The sequence below is a fragment of the Pongo abelii genome, chromosome 4 (assembly GCF_028885655.2).
Source record: "Pongo abelii isolate AG06213 chromosome 4, NHGRI_mPonAbe1-v2.0_pri, whole genome shotgun sequence".
Taxonomy (NCBI): domain Eukaryota; kingdom Metazoa; phylum Chordata; class Mammalia; order Primates; family Hominidae; genus Pongo; species Pongo abelii.
Genome location: NC_071989.2, coordinates 137,437,840 through 137,459,919, shown reverse-complemented (window position 1 = coordinate 137,459,919; position 22,080 = coordinate 137,437,840). Strand labels below are relative to the sequence as shown.

General features: G+C 39.8%; 1 protein-coding gene across 1 annotated transcript; it reads right to left on the bottom strand.

The window, feature by feature from the left end:
• Positions 1-1,262: 1,262 nt before the first annotated feature.
• Positions 1,263-20,638, bottom strand: ISOC1 (isochorismatase domain containing 1). Its single transcript, XM_002815844.5, has 5 exons — positions 20,210-20,638; positions 10,247-10,366; positions 9,939-10,142; positions 8,264-8,380; positions 1,263-2,444 (listed from the first exon to the last, which is right to left on the bottom strand). Exons 1-5 carry the CDS (start codon positions 20,516-20,518, stop codon positions 2,298-2,300), a joined length of 897 nt encoding a protein of 298 aa, XP_002815890.1. The 5' UTR covers positions 20,519-20,638; the 3' UTR covers positions 1,263-2,297.
• Between the last annotated feature and the right edge of the window lie 1,442 nt (positions 20,639-22,080).

Genomic DNA, 22,080 nt, shown 5'->3' with positions numbered 1-22,080 from the left:
AGAACTTAGTGGGTTTTCAAAATGTTTCCAGAATTACTATATATAATGCACAGTCTCTGCTTCCAGAGAGCTTATAATATAGCGGGAAAGATGGAAATATGACAAATGACAAAATGAAATAAAATACTAAATCACATGGTGGTGTCTGTGTTATAAAGAGTGACCACCAGAGATGTTAATGTTGTAATCCCTGGAAGCTGTGAATATGTTGTTACACAGCAAAAGAAAACTTAGGTTGCAGATGGAATAAGGTTCTGATCAGATGACCTTAAATCACATGAGCTCTTAAGTCAGAATGAGAAAGACAGAAGAGTGAGTCAGACAGATGTGACATAAGAAGAACCAGATACACCTTCGTTGGCTTAGAGGAGGTAGAAATGGGGCCAAAAAAAAAAAAAAAAAAAAATGGGTGAATGCTAGAAGCACAGAGCAGCAAGGAAACAGCTTCTTCCGTACAGCCTCCGGAAAAGAACACGGCCCTACTGATACCTTGATCTTAGCCCACTAAGACTCATTTCAGAATTCTAACCTATAGAACTGCGAGAATACACTTGTACTGTTGTTTTACAACACTGTTTGTGGTATAATAGTTTGTTATGAAGGCAGGGGAAACTAATCTGGCGTCACAGAAGCGGTTTCACCTGTGAAAAGGCTTCACTGTACTGGTATTTCACTGAGCCCTGAAAGGTTTGGGTGCAGTGGAGGAAAACAGTTGTCTGTGAGTTAAATTCTCGCTATTTCAAATATGGTCCTTTCTGAACAGCACTGGTGGAAAATGCCCAATTTTTGGAAATGCGAAATGTCACCTTGGAAATGCAAAATGTCACCTCAGGCTGCACAACAGTCCTACTGAGTCAGCATCAGCATTTTAACAAGATCCTCAAATAATCTGCATTCATATTAAAGTTTGAGAAGCACTAGGTTAAATTTAATAAAAACTTTTTAAAGGTGCAGAAATCTTTGATTCTTCTTTTTTGACACACAAATGGTTGGAAAAAAGTATTTAAACACACCAGGTTGCTATTTGTTACCACTGCCAATAGGAAAAATAAAAAAAATCTGCTCCTAATGAAGAAGGCCTTTCACCCTTTAGTAAAATCCATCTGCCCCTACGTACAAAGGACTTCCCTTCTTTGAAAACTCCCATGAGTTGAAAGATTATAAATGTCAAGATTTTATTACCTTAAATAAATATTAGAATCCCTGGAAGAATACTCATAGAGCCATCTTGTAGAGGACAAAATAATTTCAATCACAATACATTTTCTTTAATTACTTTAATAGAAAAGACAGCAATGTTTCACATTTCACATATTTGAAAAAATTTCAAAACCCTCTAATAAGTATTTCACGAAAATAAATTTATCGAAGAGTAACAATGACCACAAAATTAACACTACCAAATCATTATTGATACTTTTTGCATTACAATATTTGGAGAGTAGGTGAAGAAAATATAGAACAGAACATGAACATTTTAAAATGATATTCTACCCAGGCTTTATCTTTTTGCTAAATCTTGTGGACACTAGAAGATATATTCAAGATGGTGGTAAAGATATTCAGCTAAAGTCATACTTCAAAGATGTTAAAACAGCCCTCCACCAATAATATGGCATTGCAAACCCTTCTATCCCATCCCTTTTCAGTTAAAAGAGAGAACATTAACAGAGATTTAGTAACAGTGACCAAAATAAGAAATCAGTATAGTCAAGAAAGGTAGGTAATTATTCAACATCATTTGGTATGGATAGATCAATGCAACTCAATCAGTAAGTGGACAACATTGTGAGGGGAGTGGGTAACATGATTCAGAGACCTGTGGGTAAATTCATATACGATAATCTTATTCCAATCAATCTGTAAAGTAAAAGTACTACATCCACATTAACATTATAACATCTTACAGTAATATAAAAGTCAAATCATTGTTGGTACTTCACTTTCTTTAAAGTGCACAATTTAAGAAAACTTCACAAGAGTCTGCACTTTGGAAAGATACGATCAGAGTACACAGTATAGACAAAACAGGCACCTTCATTGTAATTTTTTTTTAATAAATAAAAGCACATTAACAAAAAAGGAAGGTAAGCAGCACCGGAAGCCTTTGACGTTTGTAACTAAATGCTGGTACTCAAATGGTCTAGCTGGTTAAGTTTCACTAAGAGGCGCAAAAAAGGAGCTGTTTTTGACTTAACATTTTAATTCTAGTAGAGATAAGAAGAGCTTGTGTGGGCTTACAGTCTTTCACCTGACTGTCCTTCACCAGTGAGTAGCATACCAGTTCTTCAAATGTCCTATACTTTGGAAAGCAGACCCGACTCTGGAGCACTCGCCTTAATTAGATTCTGAATTTCCTTGAATTTTGGATGGTCCTTATCAGCTACCAGCTGAAGCAGAACAGCCTCACTCGTGGTCACTATGATCCCGGTTCGAGCAAGACGCTTGAACAAAAAGATAAAGGCAAATCAAGAAATGAGCATGAGAATGAACACTATTTCAGAAGAGTAACACTATGCTGGGATGCATTAATTAGTGTCCTCCACTGAAACCATGGTTCCCAGCCATACCATCAAGTTCAGTGATGGGGATGGATTTCAAGACCAGGCATACCACAAAGTCAATATGATTATTCTTAATATTAGTAAAATGGACTAGGAATGTGTAAAACGGAACAGGTAGCCAAAGTTATGACATATATGTGCCCAGAACAGGAGAGTCATCAAGGCAAATGACTGTGAAACATGAGATGAGAGAAAGAAAAGGAATGGTTGTTACTATATGCCCATCACTGAACATCTGGACATTTAGTTGCTGCTATTTCCTGAACACTCCTGGCAGGTTTGTGCTTCATGTCTTACTCATTCACTGACTCAAATGAGGGCTGCTTGTGACTTCTAAATTTATTAAAATTTTATTTCTATTTCTACTACTGAGATTTTTTTAAAAGGTGCCCCTGTCCACTTTTCCCCCTCTGTAGTTTAACTGATAATACATGAGATCGTGATGCATATTAATACTTATGCCTGGCACTCCTGGCATTTTGTAGCTCTTCATGTTTTAAAAATCGAGGGGAGTGTAATATTTTAAAGCTCCATTAGCTGTACTACAGATATAATTGTAGCTGCTAGAACATTACATTAGTAATTTACTATCAAATTTCATATAAATTGTTTAATTGGATTAAAACTACTATAAGAATTAAAATGACGGTTCTTAATTTCTTTTTACTGCACCCAAACATCTGACCTATAGCATATGAGTCCTTCCTATAATTAAGAGTTCCCTTGTCTAGAAATGACTGGTGCTAAAAGAGCTCTCTCTGTGTCAGGAGACCCCCTGGATGATAAGAGAACCACCACTACTGCTGCCATCATAAACATTTTAATACCACTAAACAAGAGTGTAAAATTCAAGGTTGTGTAAAGTTTCACTGACAGGTCAAAGAATATCCTTGCCAAACTACCCCAGTGGAATCATAATACTAAGGACAGAAAGCTCAAGGAGGAAAAGACAGACAGAAAGGAGAAGGGAAAGGGGAAGGAAGGGAAGGAAGACAGCAAAGAACAGAAAGTCGGGGGGAAAGGGTAGAGAGAGGAAAGGAAGAAAATAGAAGAATTCTATAGCACAGATTCATTCTCTGGATTTATGTGTTATCAGAAATCCCAGGGAAAAAAAGACACAAACTGTTATCACAAAAAGCGTATATGTAAAAAGCGTGAAAGAGGAAGTGGTTGGAAACAATTCCTAGGTAAGTCAGAGGAAAAAACCCAGGAAGCCCTTGCAGAGCCAAAATAGCCTTGCTGAGTGTAAGTCAGTCTTCCTTCAATGGCTGTACATCAGCAGACTGAACCTTTCCACTGGCAGACTCTTTATCTTTATCCGTAATGAAGTACAAGGGAGTATAAGCCATAACCTACCTGTCAGAAAGCAAGCTTGGACCTCAATGACCAGTACAGAAAAGGGTGCAGAGCAGCTAACCAGAACTTTGCAGCAATTTTTTAAAAAAACAAAATGAAACAAAACAAAAACAGCAGCTATTTATGGGGGTTGGGGGCCTGGGGTAAGGCAATAAGCTCAGACACACACCAGGGGTGAGTTATCTCTGAGGATTTTTTTAAGACTTCTGGAAGCCCTAATTTCCTCCTCCTTGCTTTACAGTCCGCTGATTAATCATATCAAAACCATTCAAAAATGTGAAAAGATTGTGTGCTTGCTTCAGACAGAAAGGCAGATAATAAATATGATAAGCTGCAGTCCAGTTGCGTGAAAACAGCACTGAATGTCTAGTCATTCATGTCCAGCTCTCCCCATCACCAGCTGCCTGCCCTGCTCAGCCCTGTCTTCCTTACTGCTCACTGTTGAATCAATGGACTTGCAATGATTCAGTCTGAATCAAGGACTAAATCACAGGCTTTCAATGTCTGTGAGAGTGCTTTACACTGTATACTCCAATGTGCCAATAAAGGTTAGTTCTCGATAATCTCCCCAGTTCCTTAGTGAGGCAGGAAAGATAAACCTGTTCCCAGGTCTAAGGAAGGAATCTGGTGACGCTGCAAGAAGCCTGTCTACAATGTCCAGCCCTCCCTAGTGCTCTACTGACCTGAGCCTAACAAGCCTCAGTGATGCTGAGACTCAGGTGGCCATAGCAGGGGCAGAGTGGGAAGTGTACATCACAGAAATACATTTTAGGAAAGTGACACCCATACACTATCGCTTTGCTTCAAGACTGAAATGTGGCCAACACTGACTGGGTTTTAAAATAATCTAGCCCGGAACCTGTGTTAGGGAAAGGTGTAGCTTAGCAAATGCAATGGTTTTCAATCTGGCTCTTAGCTGTTCCCACAGTGCCTGCCCTTTCCCAACCAAAGAAGGTGCCTGAGCAGAGAAAGAACAGCAGGAGCTTTCCAGACATACCTAGCAGGTCCCTGCCCACCATCCTGACAATGCTGGTCCCAAGTCCACTTTCTCTCCTGGCTTAAAAAGGGGCAGTTAAAACTCCAGCCATTTAATGCACACGGGTACCTGTGCATTAGACTTCTGAAGTTCTCCCCTTACACTTGCAAAACTAATCCAACTAGGCCAAAGGAAAAGAAGGATTGCTCTGACCCACAAACCTAAAAAATGCATGTGCACTAAGTCATGAAAGCCTCAGAGAGGGGGGAAAAAGACTAAACCCATTAGATTTCCAAGCAACACTAAAACTCCCCAGAAATACAAGGACATCAAGGTCAAGAGAGGATTTTATTCTCTTATTCTTCATGCACTCTACAATTGTTAGTTGAAAGAAGTAATGTCTTTCAGATGACAAATACCCAGAAAACATTTCTTGAATAAAGCACATGCCACAGACCCTGGTACAGTGAAGTTTCAACAATGCAAACTATGAATCTTAAAATAATCTTAACAGGCAATATAGCTAGTCTTGGGAATTATCTTAAGTAGTTATGTTCTACAGGAATAGAGAGGAAGGGGAGAGGACCACAATGGTATTTTAACTTTCACACTTACGAAAACAAACCAGAACACTTAACATTGCCCCCCTCCTCAAATTTAGGAACAAGGTAAATCGCCTCCATATCAAATCAAGACTAAAAGGAAAAAAATCTGCAATACGGCAGGTCTTCCCTATCAATCACCACCTGACTTATCTATGATCGGTTTTCCCTTTCAACCTCAACACTTTAACCCCAGGCAATGCTGGTACTCCAGGCCCTTCCAAATCCACCCCAGACAACAGATTCTTTCCCTCCCTTCTCAGAACTTCCAAGAACCAGTCCCTTCTGGGTCTTAGAGGTTATATACTTACACATTTCTGGTGACTAACCACGTGAAGACAACGATCAGTAACAACAAAAAAAGCAGCAGCTAACATCTGAGTATTTACTGTGTCATGCACTGTCCTAACTGCTATCAATATCTCATTCCATTCTCACAAAAATCCTATGATCTTGTTGCTATTATCATTTCCATTTCACCAATGAGAAATCTGGGCATAGAGATTACACAACTTGCTCAAAGACACAAATTTACAAAACATCAGAACCTGCGTTCAAACCCACGTTATCCCCACATTGTGTGGATTCCTAATCCGAGACATTACAGACTGCCTCTAAAAAGAATGGTTCAGATGGGAATTGTTTTTAATCTGAGTCTTGTGCAAAGACAGAATTGCCAATCAAAATTTTGTCATTAAGTTGCCATAACAAAGACATATCTAAGAAAATATGAATGTAGGAGAAAAGTCCTTGAAAAAAGTCCTTTTTTACAAGCAAGGAAGTTTGTTTTGTGTTTTTTGTTTTTTATTTCCAAAGTTCTGGACCTCAGCATTACAATAAAGGTTTATCCACAGTGGCTGAAAGAGCTGCTTGCTGAGGTGGTGAGGACCTGACAGTGAAGTGTTTAAACTCTGGTTACCAGGAAAACCTGAAAAATAGGAGTTGATTAACTCATGACTGTAAGAATAGATTAAAGGTCTGACCGGGCACAGTGGTTCACGCCTGTAATCCCAGCACTTTCGGAGGCCGAGGCAAGTAAATCACCTGAGGTCAGGAGTTCGAGACCAGCCTGGCCAACATGGCAAAACCCCATCTCTACTAAAAATACAAAAATTAGCCGGGTGCAGTGGCGGGCACCTGTAATCCCAGCTACTCGGGAGGCTGAGACAGGGAGAATTGCTTGAACCCAGGAAGTGGAGGTTGCAGTTGAGCCAAGATTGTGCCACTGCATTTCCAGCCTGGGCGACAGAGCAAGACTCCATCTCTCAAAAAAAAAAAAAAAAAAAAGAAATGGATTAAATGACTTTGTTGAGATTGGAAGAAGTAGCAATACTTAGTACCTAACTACCAGAGAATCTAATAGCCTAATGGACTTGAAAATAGCTAAACAAAATAAATAATTTCTATGTGTAATCTCAATATAGGATTCTGCTTCAGCAATAATAGAGAAGGGAGAGCCAATAAGGACCCTAAAACAACTGCTGTGGCCAGCTACCCGCCTGCTTCCCACCACCCTGTGGCCCTGTACTCTTATCCCTTCTTTCCTCTGATAAGCCCCTCCCCTTTCTCATTTGCTCTATCTTACCACCCTGGGGAACACAGTAGGCTAAAGGGATGAGTTACTATTCCTACTACAGACAAGGCAGTTCACAGGCCAGACTGTGCATAGAACACTGGAGGGTCTCAACAAAACAAACCCATGTATTTCCCATTCTCAATAAACAGTTAAAGAACTCAGCAATTAAATTCACATGCACATTGCTCTAAAATTATTACAAAATTAGAACTAAATAGGAGAGCGAGAGAGATCAAACCACAATATGGATCGAATATTTCCCAAGATTATGTGGTAGTTTGCTTTTTAACAGTCTTGGAAAAGAAAATGCTTGACATCCTACTGTTGGGCAATGTTGACAGAGTATTACAGACTCCTGATTCCATGGGACATGGTGACACTCTAATGCCAGAATACCATGAAACACTGGGTGTGAGTGGTGTCCACAGTCAATGACATACCACCTAGTCCCAGAAATTCAAGTCTGAGGAAATCTAATAGTCATCTCTGGTTCCTGGATGCCACCCCACCCCATACCAAAATCCATGGATGCTCAAGTCCCTGATATAAAATAGCATAGTATTTGTATATAATCTATGCATATCCTATATACATTAAATCATCTCTATATTACTTATAATACCAATACAATGTAAATGCTATGTAAATAGATGTTATTCTGCACTATCATTCTATTTTTATTTTTATTGTTGTGATGTTATTTTTTATTGCTTTTTATTTCTGATATTTTCTATCTGTGGTTGGTTGAATCCACAGACATAGAACCTGCGGATACAAAAGGTCCACTACATGTTAAACCAGGTTAGGCCTGCTCTGCTCTAGCTTTTGGCTAAATGAGTTAAACTCAACTGAGCTATTTTTAATTTGCAAACCTCTAAACAGTTTAGGTTAGGCTTCTTGGAATATCTCCTAGTTCATGTATAAAACTAGGGCAAACATAGGACGAAAGATGTAAAGGAGTTTGTGGCAACGCTAGAAACCCTGATCTAAGGAGGAAATGAGACATAAAATAGGATATGGTGGTGAAGCCTTAAGGGTCAGTCAGTGCACAGTTGAAATCAATCAGTCTGATATTGCCAGACCAACTCAAATTTAGGAGGTAAACCTTTCATTACTGTTAAATATCCAGTATTCTTCTAATTTATTTGGAAAACTTGACAAACGATCTATTCCCAAGCAGGACAATTACCTCGAGGGCAAACATCCTGTCCATCATGCTTCTTGATGAGGTGGCATCAGCAACAATATGAACCTCGACTCCTCGGCCAACTAGTTCCAGGGCAGTTTGTTGGATGCACACATGAGTCTAGTAGAAAAGTACAAAAATCATATGTAATGACATGATAAACTAAAAGTAGTTTACAAATGTACAACAACATGATAAAGCAGACAGAGCACTACAGATCATCTAAGGACCTTGTTCTACATCTAGTTTTGCTTCTAATTAGCTAGATAATCTGGAGCATAAAACAGTATCTCTGGTTTTGGTTTATTCATTTGTAAAATCAGGAACTAAATTAGGCCAATGTTTCTGATACTAAGAACCTTAAACATATTCTTAGAGTTCTACAAGAATTTGTTAAAGATTTTGCTCCATGTGATCTGGATGACCTTCACATAGCTGAATTACTAGCACTCAGTTTTGGTGCGACTTTGAGTTTTTTTCTTCATTCACCCTAAGTGTCCAACATGAAGAATGAGTCTGCAGTCTTGCAGACTGAGAACTTAGTGGGAAAACTGAGTCATTACGAGGCACTCTGTAGTAAAGGTAGGCCAAGTTAAAAATAACTTATGACACAGGAAAAAAATACCTAGTTCATATCATCCGCAAATGTATTATACAGATTCCATCTTTGTAAGTACTAACTTGTGTCAATTCATTAACAGATACTATAGAGTGAAAACAGGCTTCAACAATGACTGAATCATGTATTACAACCAATGAAAGTACATTTCAATGATGCCACAACGTCAACTTTATCTTCACATGACAAGAGCATTTTGGAGAATTATCAAATGACACCTCATTAAAATTAGCATTGAAGGACTACTCAAAGATAATTGTGATTGAGCATAAGGTCTAATGATGATGAACAAGCAAAAAAAGGTGCAAAGCCAGCAACAGCACTTGGTATGACATATTTATACAAAACAGGCTTCTTCTTTACTGTGCCAAAATATAGAAATATTGAACATACATCTAAGCCTGAGGAAGTATCTTTCTACTGTTAAAACCTACTACTATAAAAGTTACCTTCAAATTGTCATAATCACATTGAATTAATATTTTGATTTCATTGTTTTAGTGTTTTTTTCATAATTTTTAAAATTTTAGTTTAATAGTTGTATAAAAGCTAGGAATAAATCAATTGAAATCAGCAATAGGAATCCATTAGTATTTTTCCCCTGTAAAAAGATACATACATGATTTGAAGGACAATGAACTACATGACCTCCAAGGTTTTTCTAGCACAAAAATATGACATAACTGAAATCCTACAACACATATATTACAAAAATGCCTTTGGTGAAAATGTATTCCAAAAGTAGTAGTTAAAAATACAGAACCAAGAATCAATCAGCTTACATACATTCAAGTCAGTTACACAACATCTCGGTATTTTAGTATCCTCTTTAACATGGGGAGACTACTGAGTATTTGGCTCTTATGTGGCTGGAAGGGACTTAATAAACAGCTATAAAATGTTCGGATCAGTGCCATGCAAATAGTGAACATAATACATGGTGGCTATCTTTCCTCATTATTACTGCCTACTCGGCATACCATATATGAAATAACATTCCACAAATATCGAGTTTTCTATAAATAATATTGTACCTAAATCATAGTAACAGGTACTTACTTCTACTCCAAATAATACAACACTCCTGACTCCGGGAATCTCTGCCAATGCCACTTCTACTTCTGGTAATACCATTGAAAACTTGGTCTTTGGAAGTACCAGTTTTACACCTGTTAAATCAATTTCTTGAACCGTGCTCCCAAGACCTTTAGGGTATTGTTCTGTTACAATAACAGGAATTCCTAAAATCCGGGCCCCTTGCAACTGAAACAAATAACCAAACACAAAAACAATTAGCTATATACATATATGTGTATATATGAGTGTATACCATGATTCAGCAAATATGACCAAATAAACAAGCATACCAATCTCTGTCCCACGCTAATAATATCCCCAAAATACTTGATGGCTGGTCTGAACCTTTCTTGCATATCACAGCAGAAAAACACAGTGCTTGAAGGTGTAAGATTTCCCAGGGTAGTGAGCTGAGGAAAAAAGAAAAAGAATGATTTAGCACTTGTTGTACAATGACATTTATTTTCAGTGGAGGTCAATAAAGGAAGAAAAATGGTCCTATTGTTTGAGCCAGTAAATCAATTTCTACAGCTATTATCCAAAAAAAGTATTTGAATTATAGGAAAAAAAATAACCCAAAAAGATGTTCTCTGAATTGCTTTTAATAGTGGAAATTAGAAATGAACCAGCCAACAATACAGATATGGTATAACACATTTTAACACATTCACATGACAAAACATTTTTTAGCCAATTAAAAAACATATGTATATGTCTTCAAAGAATTCATACCATCCAAGGAAAAATACTCATAATATTAATTTTTAAAAAGTGCAGTTCAATAGTATTTCAATAATGTAAAAATATGAATAAAAGTAGTAGTATATTACAATATTAACAAGTGGTTATATAATTAGGGGTGTTGGTAATTTCTTTTTTTATACCATTCCTATATTTTCCAAGTGTTATTTAAACATATTTTCTGAATATTATTTAAGGAAATTTCTTTATAATCAGAAAAAGTGTTACAACAGAAAAAAATCTGATGTTGCTGCTTGTTAAGTATAAAAAGTAAAACTTAAAATATCTGTAGCAGGAACATAAAAACTAAAAACAAAAAAACAGAAGCAAATCCAGAATTACTGCTATCATCAAGATAGAAATATGAAAATGCTATTCTCAAGAATAACTTTTAGAGTTCAAACAAAATGCAACGAAATGATACCAAGCACACCATTGCTGTTAAATGAACTGTCGTTTACTTCACAAGGAAGAGACCTATATTTGACATCTCCATTCTTAAACTATAGTTATCACAATAATAATATCCACAAAAAGTGGATATTAGATTACCAAACCTCATATTAATTGCTGTAGTTGGTCTATAACAATTTGGGCCCAATATGGATCCACTAAAAAGCAAAAATCACCATTAAACATGAGAATTTACTCTCACTGGATTCTTAAAAGTCTGAGGTGCTTTTCTTTCTTTTGCAAATTGCAGGAAGTTCTGTAAAGGATTTATTCTAGTCCTGAATGAACCATTATCAATACCCTTACTAGCCACTCCCTTAAATCATCCCTCTAATTATCCTACTTTGCTTCCCCTAAAACCACCTACAGATGATTATGAATAATATTCTAAAGGAGTTTGTGTCCGGATTACATGGTGTGGCTTCACCACCAGCACAGCCTTAGACTCTCCCTAGTATCTCTGCAGGGGTTGACTCTCTGGAAACAATTACTACATGAATTAAATTAACCATTAAGAAATCTTTAATCCTTAATGATATAACTGTTCTAATTGGTTTGCACTTTGTTTTATCTATGTCCTGGTCTGAAGAACTCCCTCTGGTACTGACTCTATAGATGTGTATTAACTAGCTATGCACAATCCAATACCAAATTCATGTTAGAATGTGAGAGCCATCTGTAATTCTTACTCTATGTACAGGGTTTTCCTACTTTTCCAGTAAAGTAAGATTAAAATAAATTCTCAAGCATATTATATGTTCTAGCTTTGGCTGTTCCTTTGCTTAATTTTTAATGCAAGTATTATGCCTCCACTTTGGTCATTTTCAAAACCAGTGACTAGGATCTTAAATACTAATATAAATGCATTGCTGGGAAGGCTAATTTTTGTGCATTTAGGATACTATTTTAAAAACCAATCACTAAATTCTCTGTAAACATCAAATATTGACTCAAAAGGCTCAATATCTACATTTTTATAAATTTGAATCATGGACTCCTAGGCATCCACAATGTGTTTAGGGCACACTACATAAAGCAGTTTGCCTGCAGCAGGCCTACTGAAATAAGCATAATGCAACTAAGCCAATCTCACCATTTCACAACAGGTCAGAACCAGCAAAAACAAAAAAAAATATGAAAAATAAAATTCCTGGGCAGTTGCATAAGTGTGGTGGAGGCCATTCACTAACATGCTTAAAGCTTATACTTGCTTAGAATTCCAGCTCTCAGATCCTATTTTATACTGTATTGACTACCTCTGTATACATTCCTAACAAGTTTCATTGTCTGGATTCTAAATTAACAGAAGGCTATAAACAGCAAATCAGGAAGGAAACTGCTGGAGGCAGGCAAACTGATAGCAGGAAGAAATGATGACTGACAGAGAAAAGATTCAAAATACAATAAAAACAGGTCAAAACTCAAATAACGCTACAGTCTAGACCGCCAGTGGAAGAGTAACAAGCTGTTCTAACTTATAAATTAGGAAAACATCATTCCAGCACACTCATTAAGAAAACTGTTAAATTATATATTTCAGAAGGAATACATTATAAAATGGTCAAGATATTTTTAAGTTGAGGTGTTTAAAAGAATAAATCCTTACCTACCCAGGAATCCTAAATATCCAGAGTTGTGGTCTCCAGTTCTTGCCAGCTGGTGTTTCCTGCCCTTCATTTTAGCCATGGGTTCTGGACAGGGGACCGCATCAGATGTGTCATATTAGACACACATTGAGGAGGTCAAAAATACAGCCCTAAAATCCTCACTGCCCTGGGAAATCTCTCTAGTATAGGAACTTACAATCCACAAACTCAGTAAACAAAGAAACCATAGAGAATACAGTGGCAAGGCATGTTTTTAAAGCAGAGTACAGGTTACAATTTACGGAATAAAAAATACCCTACCTTTCATAAACATTCTCCACATGCTCTTGAATATGATGTGGAGAGTATCTATGTAAGGTGTTTAACTCCCAACATCCTCTTGAATGTGGCTGCACTTAGTACTTTGCTTCTTATGAGGAGAGTATAGAGGGGGAAGAGTAACTTTACAAAGGAGAGACCTGAGTACTGTGTCTCAGCCAGGTGATCAAGATTAATGTAATTAATGACATCATGTTAATAACATGTACCCTTGATATGATGTGATGAGAATGACCCTCATGACCTTCCTCTTGAAATTTCACAACACCGGTCCAATAATGAGAAAAACATCAAATGAATCAAAATTGAGGGACATTCTACCAAAATATCTGACCAGTGCTCCTCAAAACTGTCAAGGTCATTAAAAACAAAGTTGAGAAACTGCTACAGACTAGAGGAGCCAAAGGAGACAAGACAACTAAATGTAATTGCTATCCTAGTTTGGATTTTGGAACAGAAACATTAGGAAAAAGCTAGTGAAATATGAATAAAGTGTGGTTTAGTTAATAGTAACGTACCAATGTTGGTTCTTTGGTTGTGACAAATGTACTGCAGGAATATCAAATGTTAATGTTACGGAATCCAGCTGGGCATAGTGGCTCATGCTGGTAATCCCAGCACTTCGGAGGCCAAGGTGGGAGGATCACTTAAGCCCAGGATTGCAAGAGCAGCCTAGGCAACATAGTGAGACCTTGTCTCTACAAAACATATTTTTTCGAGACAGAGTCTCACTCTGTCGCCCAGGCTGGAGTGCAGTGGCGTGATCTCGGCTCATTGCAACCTCCACCTTCTGGTTCAAGCGATTCTTGTGCCTCAGCCTCCCAAGTGGCCAGGATTACAGGCGTGCACCACTGCACCCGGCTAATTTTGGTACTGCTAGTAGAGATGGGGTTTCACCATGTTGCCCAGGCTGGTCTTGAATTCCTGGGCTCAAGTGATCTGCCTGTCTTGGCCTCCCAAAGTGCTGGGATTACAGGTGTGAACCACTACACCCAACCATATATATATATATATATATATATATGTTTTTGTTTTTGTTTTTTTTTTGATTAGCTGAGCTTGGTGGCCCAGCTCCTCAGGAGGCTGAGGTGGGAAGATCCTCTGAGAATGGGAGGTTGAGGCTGCAGTCCAGCCTGGGCAACAGAGCAAGACCCTGTCTCACAAACAAACAAACAAACAAAAACAACAGGGAATCTGGGTACAGGAGTATATGAACTCTCTGTACTATCTTTACAACTTTATTGTAAATCTATTCTAAAATAAAAAGTTAGTTGTTTTTTTTTTTTAATGGCCTCCCTATGCTATGATAGGGGAATAACCTCTATACCTTACAAACAGAAAGGAACTTTTGTGGCTACCAAAAACATACTGAAAAACTTTAATCATGTCCAACCAATCCTCCCAAATCCTCTCCCCAAATCCACATGAATTCCAACAGGCTGTTAAAATCATACAACTCTCTACATTTCGGAAATTTCTTACTTTGACTCATGAAGTTCTCTTAAAACAAAATCTTTAAGGTAACTAAAAATATCGCCAGTAGCCAAACATTTACATGTTGCAACTGTAAGACAGCCAGTCCTGCTTCAGCAAATTAAAAGTGGACTGGACCAAATGCCACCAGGAGTAAAAGCATAGCAATTACAGATCTATGCATATTTAAGGAATATAAACAAATCACATATAAATATATGTATCTACACACCTTTGTATATCTATATGCCTACACATAGTCCTACACACACATTTGCACATGATACATATACAAATATATATATATATATTTAAATATAAAAAGTTGATCACAGCCAATGGCTTCCTCAACCAAGAGTTTAAGAGATCAGATTCAAGTATAAATATTTTGTCTACTTTCTTAAGAATTGTCATAGCTGGGATTTGACCTTAGATTTCATATTCAAAAGACTTTTCACATCACCCAGCCCCATAGCAAATTACTACAGGGATTTGGAATAATTAAAATTTGAAACTATAAATGCGATGTTTAAAAAATTTGGTAGTCAATTAGAGTCACAAAATAGGCATGATCTGTTGGGGAGAAAGTCTGCAAGGGGACCTGGGGGATCGTTATTTCACTCCCAAGTGTTTCTGAGGAAATCTGATGACCACAGCTATAGTAAGGCCTGGCTCCAATGTCAACTCACTTACAACAGAGGTCTGTGATGTGACTCCCCCAGGTTACAAAGATCCCCTTATAGCACAAGCCTCAGTAGGCATTAGAATCTGAGTCCAAATCTCAATTTCACTAATTTCGATTACATGAACTTAGGTAAATATCTCCACATGCAATTTCCTTATCTGTAACACAGCAAGAAAAATAGTATCTGCATCATAGGGGTATTTCAAGGACTAAATGGGCTTCATATAATCAATCAATAAATGTATTAGGCTATTCTGATGTCCCTCATATATGAAACACTACACTCTAAAACTTAGCATATGTTAAAAAACTTACCCTCTAATGAGGATAAATATTTACAATTAAGATCCCTTTAGAAACCTATAAATACATTTATAGGAATGCTAACATTGCATAACTTGTTATGTTAACATAATATGCAGAATAAGGAAAGTGAATCATAAAGTAATTTATAAAGTAGATTTCCAGATGTTACCAAGACCTTACCAAATCACTAAGACAAGACTGTTCATGGAAAAACAGATCGGGGACTTTTTAATTTAGGCTGTGAAATAATACTTATTGGCTCTTATTTTTACAACATATTCACCTATTGTGAACATTGATGTCACTGGCATAAGGTTACAACCGTAGCTTATCAGTTAAGGTATGAGTTTTCTAAATCCCCAAGGAAGGCTGGCTGTCTCCACCCACCCCAGGGGTGAAGATTGAAGGATTTCTTAAGACTGTACCTCAGAATGGGGTGAAGGTGAAGCTAGACAAGCCCAGGACCACAATGACATTAGAATCTACATTAGGATTTCCTTGGTTAGCTAAATGCAAGAAAAAAAATTCAAAATTCAGATCATAGCTCCTACTCTCAAACACAGTTTATTTATAGGTAGCTTTAATGTATTCACAAGGAGCAAAAAAGGATACAATGCTTTAGGTATTATTCTGGAATGTTAATTTTTTTTAAAGTGACACACATCAAACCAATGGGGTGGAGACAATACCTCAGGATCCAGCTGTCTCCTCTCTGAGCATTAGCTCATCTACCCGCTCTTCCCGCCACGCTCCAGTGGCAAAGGTCTTGTAATCAAAAACCACTACCTTCAAACTATCAAGCCAAAGGCGGACAAGGTTCCTTTCCTCCTGCCTTCCCTCCCTTCCCACCATGAACCTGTCAGTCTCTTCTAGCTATAAAATGTGCATGCCCCTGTTTAAAATAATAATAATAGTAATAAACTTCCAAGAAAATGAAAGCTGGAGCAAAATGCCCTGCCAGTTAACCATCTTGGGAAAAGGTCAAAATAACCTTCCCTGGAACGCCCTTATCTTCTGGCCACAGAAAGCTGCCAAAGCCTTCCCTGCTATGTACAGAAGTAAAATCCCCTCACTGGCATCCTTCTTACACTGTCCATTTCCTCCTCTCTTCTCCCTGGGCTCTGTCTTTCCTGGCCACAGGCTGGAAAATGCACTGGTGGTAGCATGATACCACATTTATGTAAATTCTCATAGTTAAATGTTTCCTTTAGCTAAAACTTGGAAAATACCTTTTGAAAAATTAAAACTTTTAAGTCATAAAAATGACCCAAATCCCCACTACATAATCCTCTCATTTATATTCTTTCCCGTGTCTCAAAATTCATCAGATCTCAAGCATTTGGCAAAGTTGCAGACATACAAACCAAGCATGAAACATGAGCTATGCCTTCATCTACCTGAGCTGTCAGCAGACACTGTTACTTTGACAGAATATTTAAGAAAAGAAGTTACCAAAAACTCACCACAGCCTAATACTGGCAATGGGGGTCTTAAAGATCAGTTCTCATAGAACCACTAACAAGCACGGGTGCAGTGTGGCAAAGCAGCCACTGTGTTTCACAAGGTCACCAGCCACAGCTGTCACAACAAGCATGAAGGCAACTCATACCATGGCGCAAATGAAGAATACATTCTAGACTAACAGTACGTGAGCCAGGGCCACAGAGGCTCCAGGGCCCAAGTGTGGAGAAATAATAAATCGCTATTTACGCAATGAACTACATGTGGCCAAACTTGTGCTCTTTGTCCCTGCCTTCAAGAAGGGGCCTACCATCCCCAGTAACATGGACTCACTGATGGGCCACCTTGAGTCTTCCTAAGTGACAAGCATTTATTCCAAAGAACAAGGAGCAGCATCAAGACAAATGAACAAACAAGAGCTCAGGTTTGTGACTTGTTTTCCAGACTGCTCAATTCTCATTAAACATGCAAGCAGTAGTGCTGTGTTCGGCTGTAAGTGACGCTCTGCATATGCCTGGCTAGCTCCTCCACACGCATTTGCGGAGGAGCTAGCCAGGCATATGCAGAGACTTGCCACGTAACCTGCAGCAAGTTACTCACCTCCACCTCCCTATGTTCTTCTGCACTTCCTCAAAGTGAAAGTTCATTTATTAGGTAAGGAACAAGAATTGAATCCAAGTTTGCATTCACTGTGCCAGGCATTTAAAGCTGCCACTCACATGTTGTGGAATGAACTGTACGGTCTCTTACAGCCATAAAACATCCAAGTCTCTAGGATTATGCTGTTAGGTTCCAAAGAATATAGTACAGTAGTCATGAGAAATATCATGACTTTCTGAGATTATACACACATATTGCATATATATGTATGTGTGTATATATATATCTCTCTTCTCATATAGACATAAATAGGTATCAGAAGGTATATACGGTATACAGTGTGTGCATATTTATGTATCTATCCCTTTCCTTTATCTACCTCTAAGCTAGGAGAGGCATCAGGCTGAAGAAGTCAAAGTATAACTACTAAAATGAGATAATATAGAAGAGAAAATATTTTTAAAGAATTAAAAATATAAAGCTATATAAATGCAAAAATATAACTAATGCTTAAGAATTATTAGACTAGTTGGTGGAAAAAATTTCTTTTGAAGATGGAATAGAGTAATGCTATTGTTATTTTAAACCTCACAAAAAAAAATGAACTATACATAATCTCCTATACCAAGCAAAACACTGCAAAAGCCACAGGTGACCAGAATTATATAACGCCTTTTGAGAATGTACAAGCGTTTTCAGGTACATACATTTCATTAATTTCTAGAATGTTTTTAAGAGTTGCCAGACCAAGGCCCTGAAATTTTCAAATATAAAAATCCTACCTTGGAGCGGGGGACTCTTACAGAGCTGGGGCCTAGTTTAGAATAGCATTAACTTAGATAAGAGCCCAGCCTCCCTCCCAGCCATAACAGGAGATGCTTCGTAAAGAAGTCTGCATCCTAAGTATAGTCCCAGACCTCCACAGTTAGTATCTGGATTCTAGCCTTTATAAATGGACTTCTCAAAGGTGCATCCAACATCTGAGTATTCTGGCAGCAGTAACGTAAAAGGACTGACAAGGAAGGCTGCAGCGAGGTGTCAGACACGAAAACGCTTGAAGACATAAAAATGGGGAGTCTTAAGCACATAAGAACTGCAATTCCCTATCTGGGCAGCAGGTCAGATTCTGGGGTATCAGATCACTGTATCTGGTTCCAGGTTCTCCACTGGTAGAGACTGCAGTCTCTCAGACTTTGTCCTCTGAATGCAGGAACTTTATCGAAGCTAAAGTACCTGCTTTGGACACTTCTGGCACAGGTGTTGGGGTGACAGGAAACATCATCAATTCAGCTGCCAACTACAGCGGAAAAAAACTAGGGAATAATCCTCAGAAAATGGCACTGTTAATGGGTACAAAAAACACAGTCAGATAATAGGAATAAGCTCTAGTGTTCAGTAGCACAATAGGGTGACTATAGTTAACAGTAATTTATTGTATATTTCAAAATAACCACAAAAGTGAATTTGGAACAAAGAAATAAATGATAAATGTTTCAGGTAATGTATATTCCAGTTACCCTGATTTGATCACTACACTGTATGCTTGAATCAAAATATCACATCTCCTACAAATATGTACAACTATTATGTGCCCATAAAAACTAAAAACAAAAAAGAAAATGACACTTAAATATTAAAATCTCTTTTATCCCCGAATCCCACATTTCAGTTTGGTCTTCTGAAAAAATGACTTATCAGTTTCTCAGCTAAAGAAATGATATTGACAGTGTACTACCCAAATTATACCTTATATTCTTTCCTTTCCAAAATATAAATTCGCCAGTGAACGCTCTGATCCTAAAGAGGGCGGGAGATTAACCCGCCTAGCATGAGAGCACAGCTTAAAATAAATGCTGTTAAGCAGTCCTCAGGTAGAACAACTTTCCCAGCCAGCAGGCCCAGGAACTCAAGGTCTAGCTTAAGTTGGGTATTTGTATTTAAGAAGGAATTACAATCCTGGAGTCAAATGACTTTTTCAATGCAGACGACAAAACGTAATCAAGTCAGTAGACACTTTACTAAGAGGAGGCTAAGCAAATGGTTATTTGCCTAAGGTTAGGGAACTCTTAAGCCCAAGGACCTGAGAGCCTGGGAAGGCGGGAGGTGGGGGAAAGGGTTTGACTCCCAAAGTTTGCGTTTCCGCAAGTGGTTAACACAACTCTAGGAACAAACCCTAAGACCAATACTTCCCACGATCTCATTTCCCCCCATTCTGCATCACCCATCACCCCAAAATAAAAACAGCTACTACAGCACAGCCCTTTGGTTACGCAGGAGGCTGGGACCTGCTCTTGGCATAAAAAGAGGATGCGGGCGACCGAGGACCACACACGTGGGGGCGTTCGCGGGCGCTGAAACCAGCTACGAGGCCCACGCCCCCGCCGGGGACAGCTGGTGACCATCACCTTTGGACAGGGGCATTCCCCAGCCGGCCCCGGAACTTGCGAAAGCCGCGCAGTCCTTCGGACTCAGCCACTCGCGCAGGGCCCGGGGCCCGGGCAGCTCGGGGCACCTGAGGAGCGCGGCGAAGGCGGGGACAGGGACGGGGACGGGGACAGCACGGGGACGACTCGAGAACAGGGAGGCGCGCGGCCTCCCGCAGGACTCACCTGGATCTGCAGCGGCACGAGGCGCACCTTGCAGCGCTCGCTCACCGCGAAGCCCTTGGGCAAGTCCACGTACTGGCCCCACTCCTCGGCGAAAAGCTGCACCACGAATTTGCGGTGCATGTCGATCTGGTCGCCGTACAGGCTGAGGAACTTCTGGATGAGCAGCTCGTAGCCCGCCCCGTGTGGCACCGACGAGGGTCGCGCGAAGACGGAGAAACAGAAGAGCACCGGGACTGTGCCCGACGGCGCCCCCGCGCCTCCTGCGCCGCTGTTGGGGAGCGCAAGGACCGCCGGCTCCGCAGCCGCCATGTTCCCCCGAGCGTCTGCGAGCTCTGAGGCCGCCGAGGCGCACCCAGCCGGCCGCCGCGGCCCCGCCTCCCGGCGCAGCCAGCCCGCCCGTCAGCTCGCGGAGGCGAAGGGGCGGGTCCTGAAGACCGCGGCTCGCGCGCTCTCCTCCCCGCCCCGGAGGGCGGGCCGCGGCGGAAGGGTAGGTGGTGGGACCGAGGTGCGCGCGTGAGCCAGGGAGCGCCTGCGCTCGCCGGCCGGGTCCGCCCCCTCCAGCTTCCCCGGCCGGCTGCGTTCCCGCAGCTTCCAGCTTGCGCCCCTTCTGCAGCGGTTCTGACTGCCGGTAGAACGCATAGTGGTCTCGCAGACCCGAGACCTGCCTGGGCTGCCCCGTTGTTCTTGCCCCGGTGCTGCAGCTCACATAAGGGTTTGTGCCACCCTTCCCCTAACGCTGGCCCTCTTCCCGGCTTCGCTCGCCTTCGAATGAGCAGTGTTCTTGGCAGTCTAGGGTTGTGGTTGGGTACACAGAGCCGCCAGGACGAGTTACCTGTTGGCTCTGCACAGAGGCATGCAGTCCTCCTCGAGATGGCAGTGGTATCTTACAACCAAAGGGACAGTCCGATAGATACCCTAAGAAGAGCAGCAGAATTTAATCCTTAGAGTGCCAGTCAAGGTTCAAGTTTTGTCTTTTTTCGGTCCCACAGAACACAATATCTCTAGGAATGGATTTGATATCTGGCCTCCCTTCGTCTCAGCCTATTTCTGGGAGGACTTGGATTGGGAATATAAATATTATTAAAAGCAAAAATCTGAACTTTATATTCAAACTAAGGATATCTGTTTGTAGGTAAGTAAAAGGGATCACTTTCGAATAAAACAATCCTCTGCCTTCTGCACACTGTAAGGCGCTATAATTAACTGGAATTAGAAAGCATGCATTACGAACAGAATTTCCTTGGAATTGAGTCCTTCGAAGATAGGCATGGGCCTAAACATAAAATTAGATTTCAGGTATTAAAGCTGTCCTCTTCTAAGAAAATAAGCTTTAAAGCAGGGTTTCCCAACTGACACTGTTGACTTCTGGAATGGACATTTCTCTTTCTTGGGGATGGGGCATCTTGTGTATTTGCAGGATATTTAGCAGCATCACTGGCTTCTACTCCCGCTAGAGGCCTAGTGACCGCCCCTCCCTCTAGTCATGGCAATCAAAAATGTTTCCAGACATTGCCAACTATTCCCCAGAGGGCAAATATACCCCCTACTTGAGAACCACACTGCTTTAAAGTTATGAAAAGACCATCCTTTGGTGTTTCTTGCTCAATTGTACCGAAGCTACTAGAAATAGCCACTTTTTTCTGGTTCTCATCACACATTGAGAGATCCCATTTAAAACTGTTGTCTGAACCCGTCAGACCGAAAATGATATTTTTTTCCAGATACCACTCCATTGCAAGATCTTCTATATGCAGATATGCTGATTTGTGCTAATAAGTGTACCCCCTCAAGACCTGATTACCAAAAGGTACCTACCTATTTTGGGTGGACTAATAAAAGTGTTCCTTCCACCCTGTAAAGCCTCCTAACAG

Excerpts from the sequence above, each read along its gene's own strand:
- ISOC1 (XM_002815844.5), bottom strand. The coding sequence starts at position 20,518 with ATGGCGGCTGCGGAGCCGGCGGTCCTTGCGCTCCCCAACAGCGGCGCA. Across the intron at positions 10,367-20,209 it reads TCGTGCCGCTGCAGATCCAG|CTCACTACCCTGGGAAATCT; the intron begins GTGAGTCCTGCG and ends TTTTTTCCTCAG. Across the intron at positions 2,445-8,263 it reads ACAGGATGTTTGCCCTCGAG|CGTCTTGCTCGAACCGGGAT; the intron begins GTAATTGTCCTG and ends TTTTTGTTCAAG.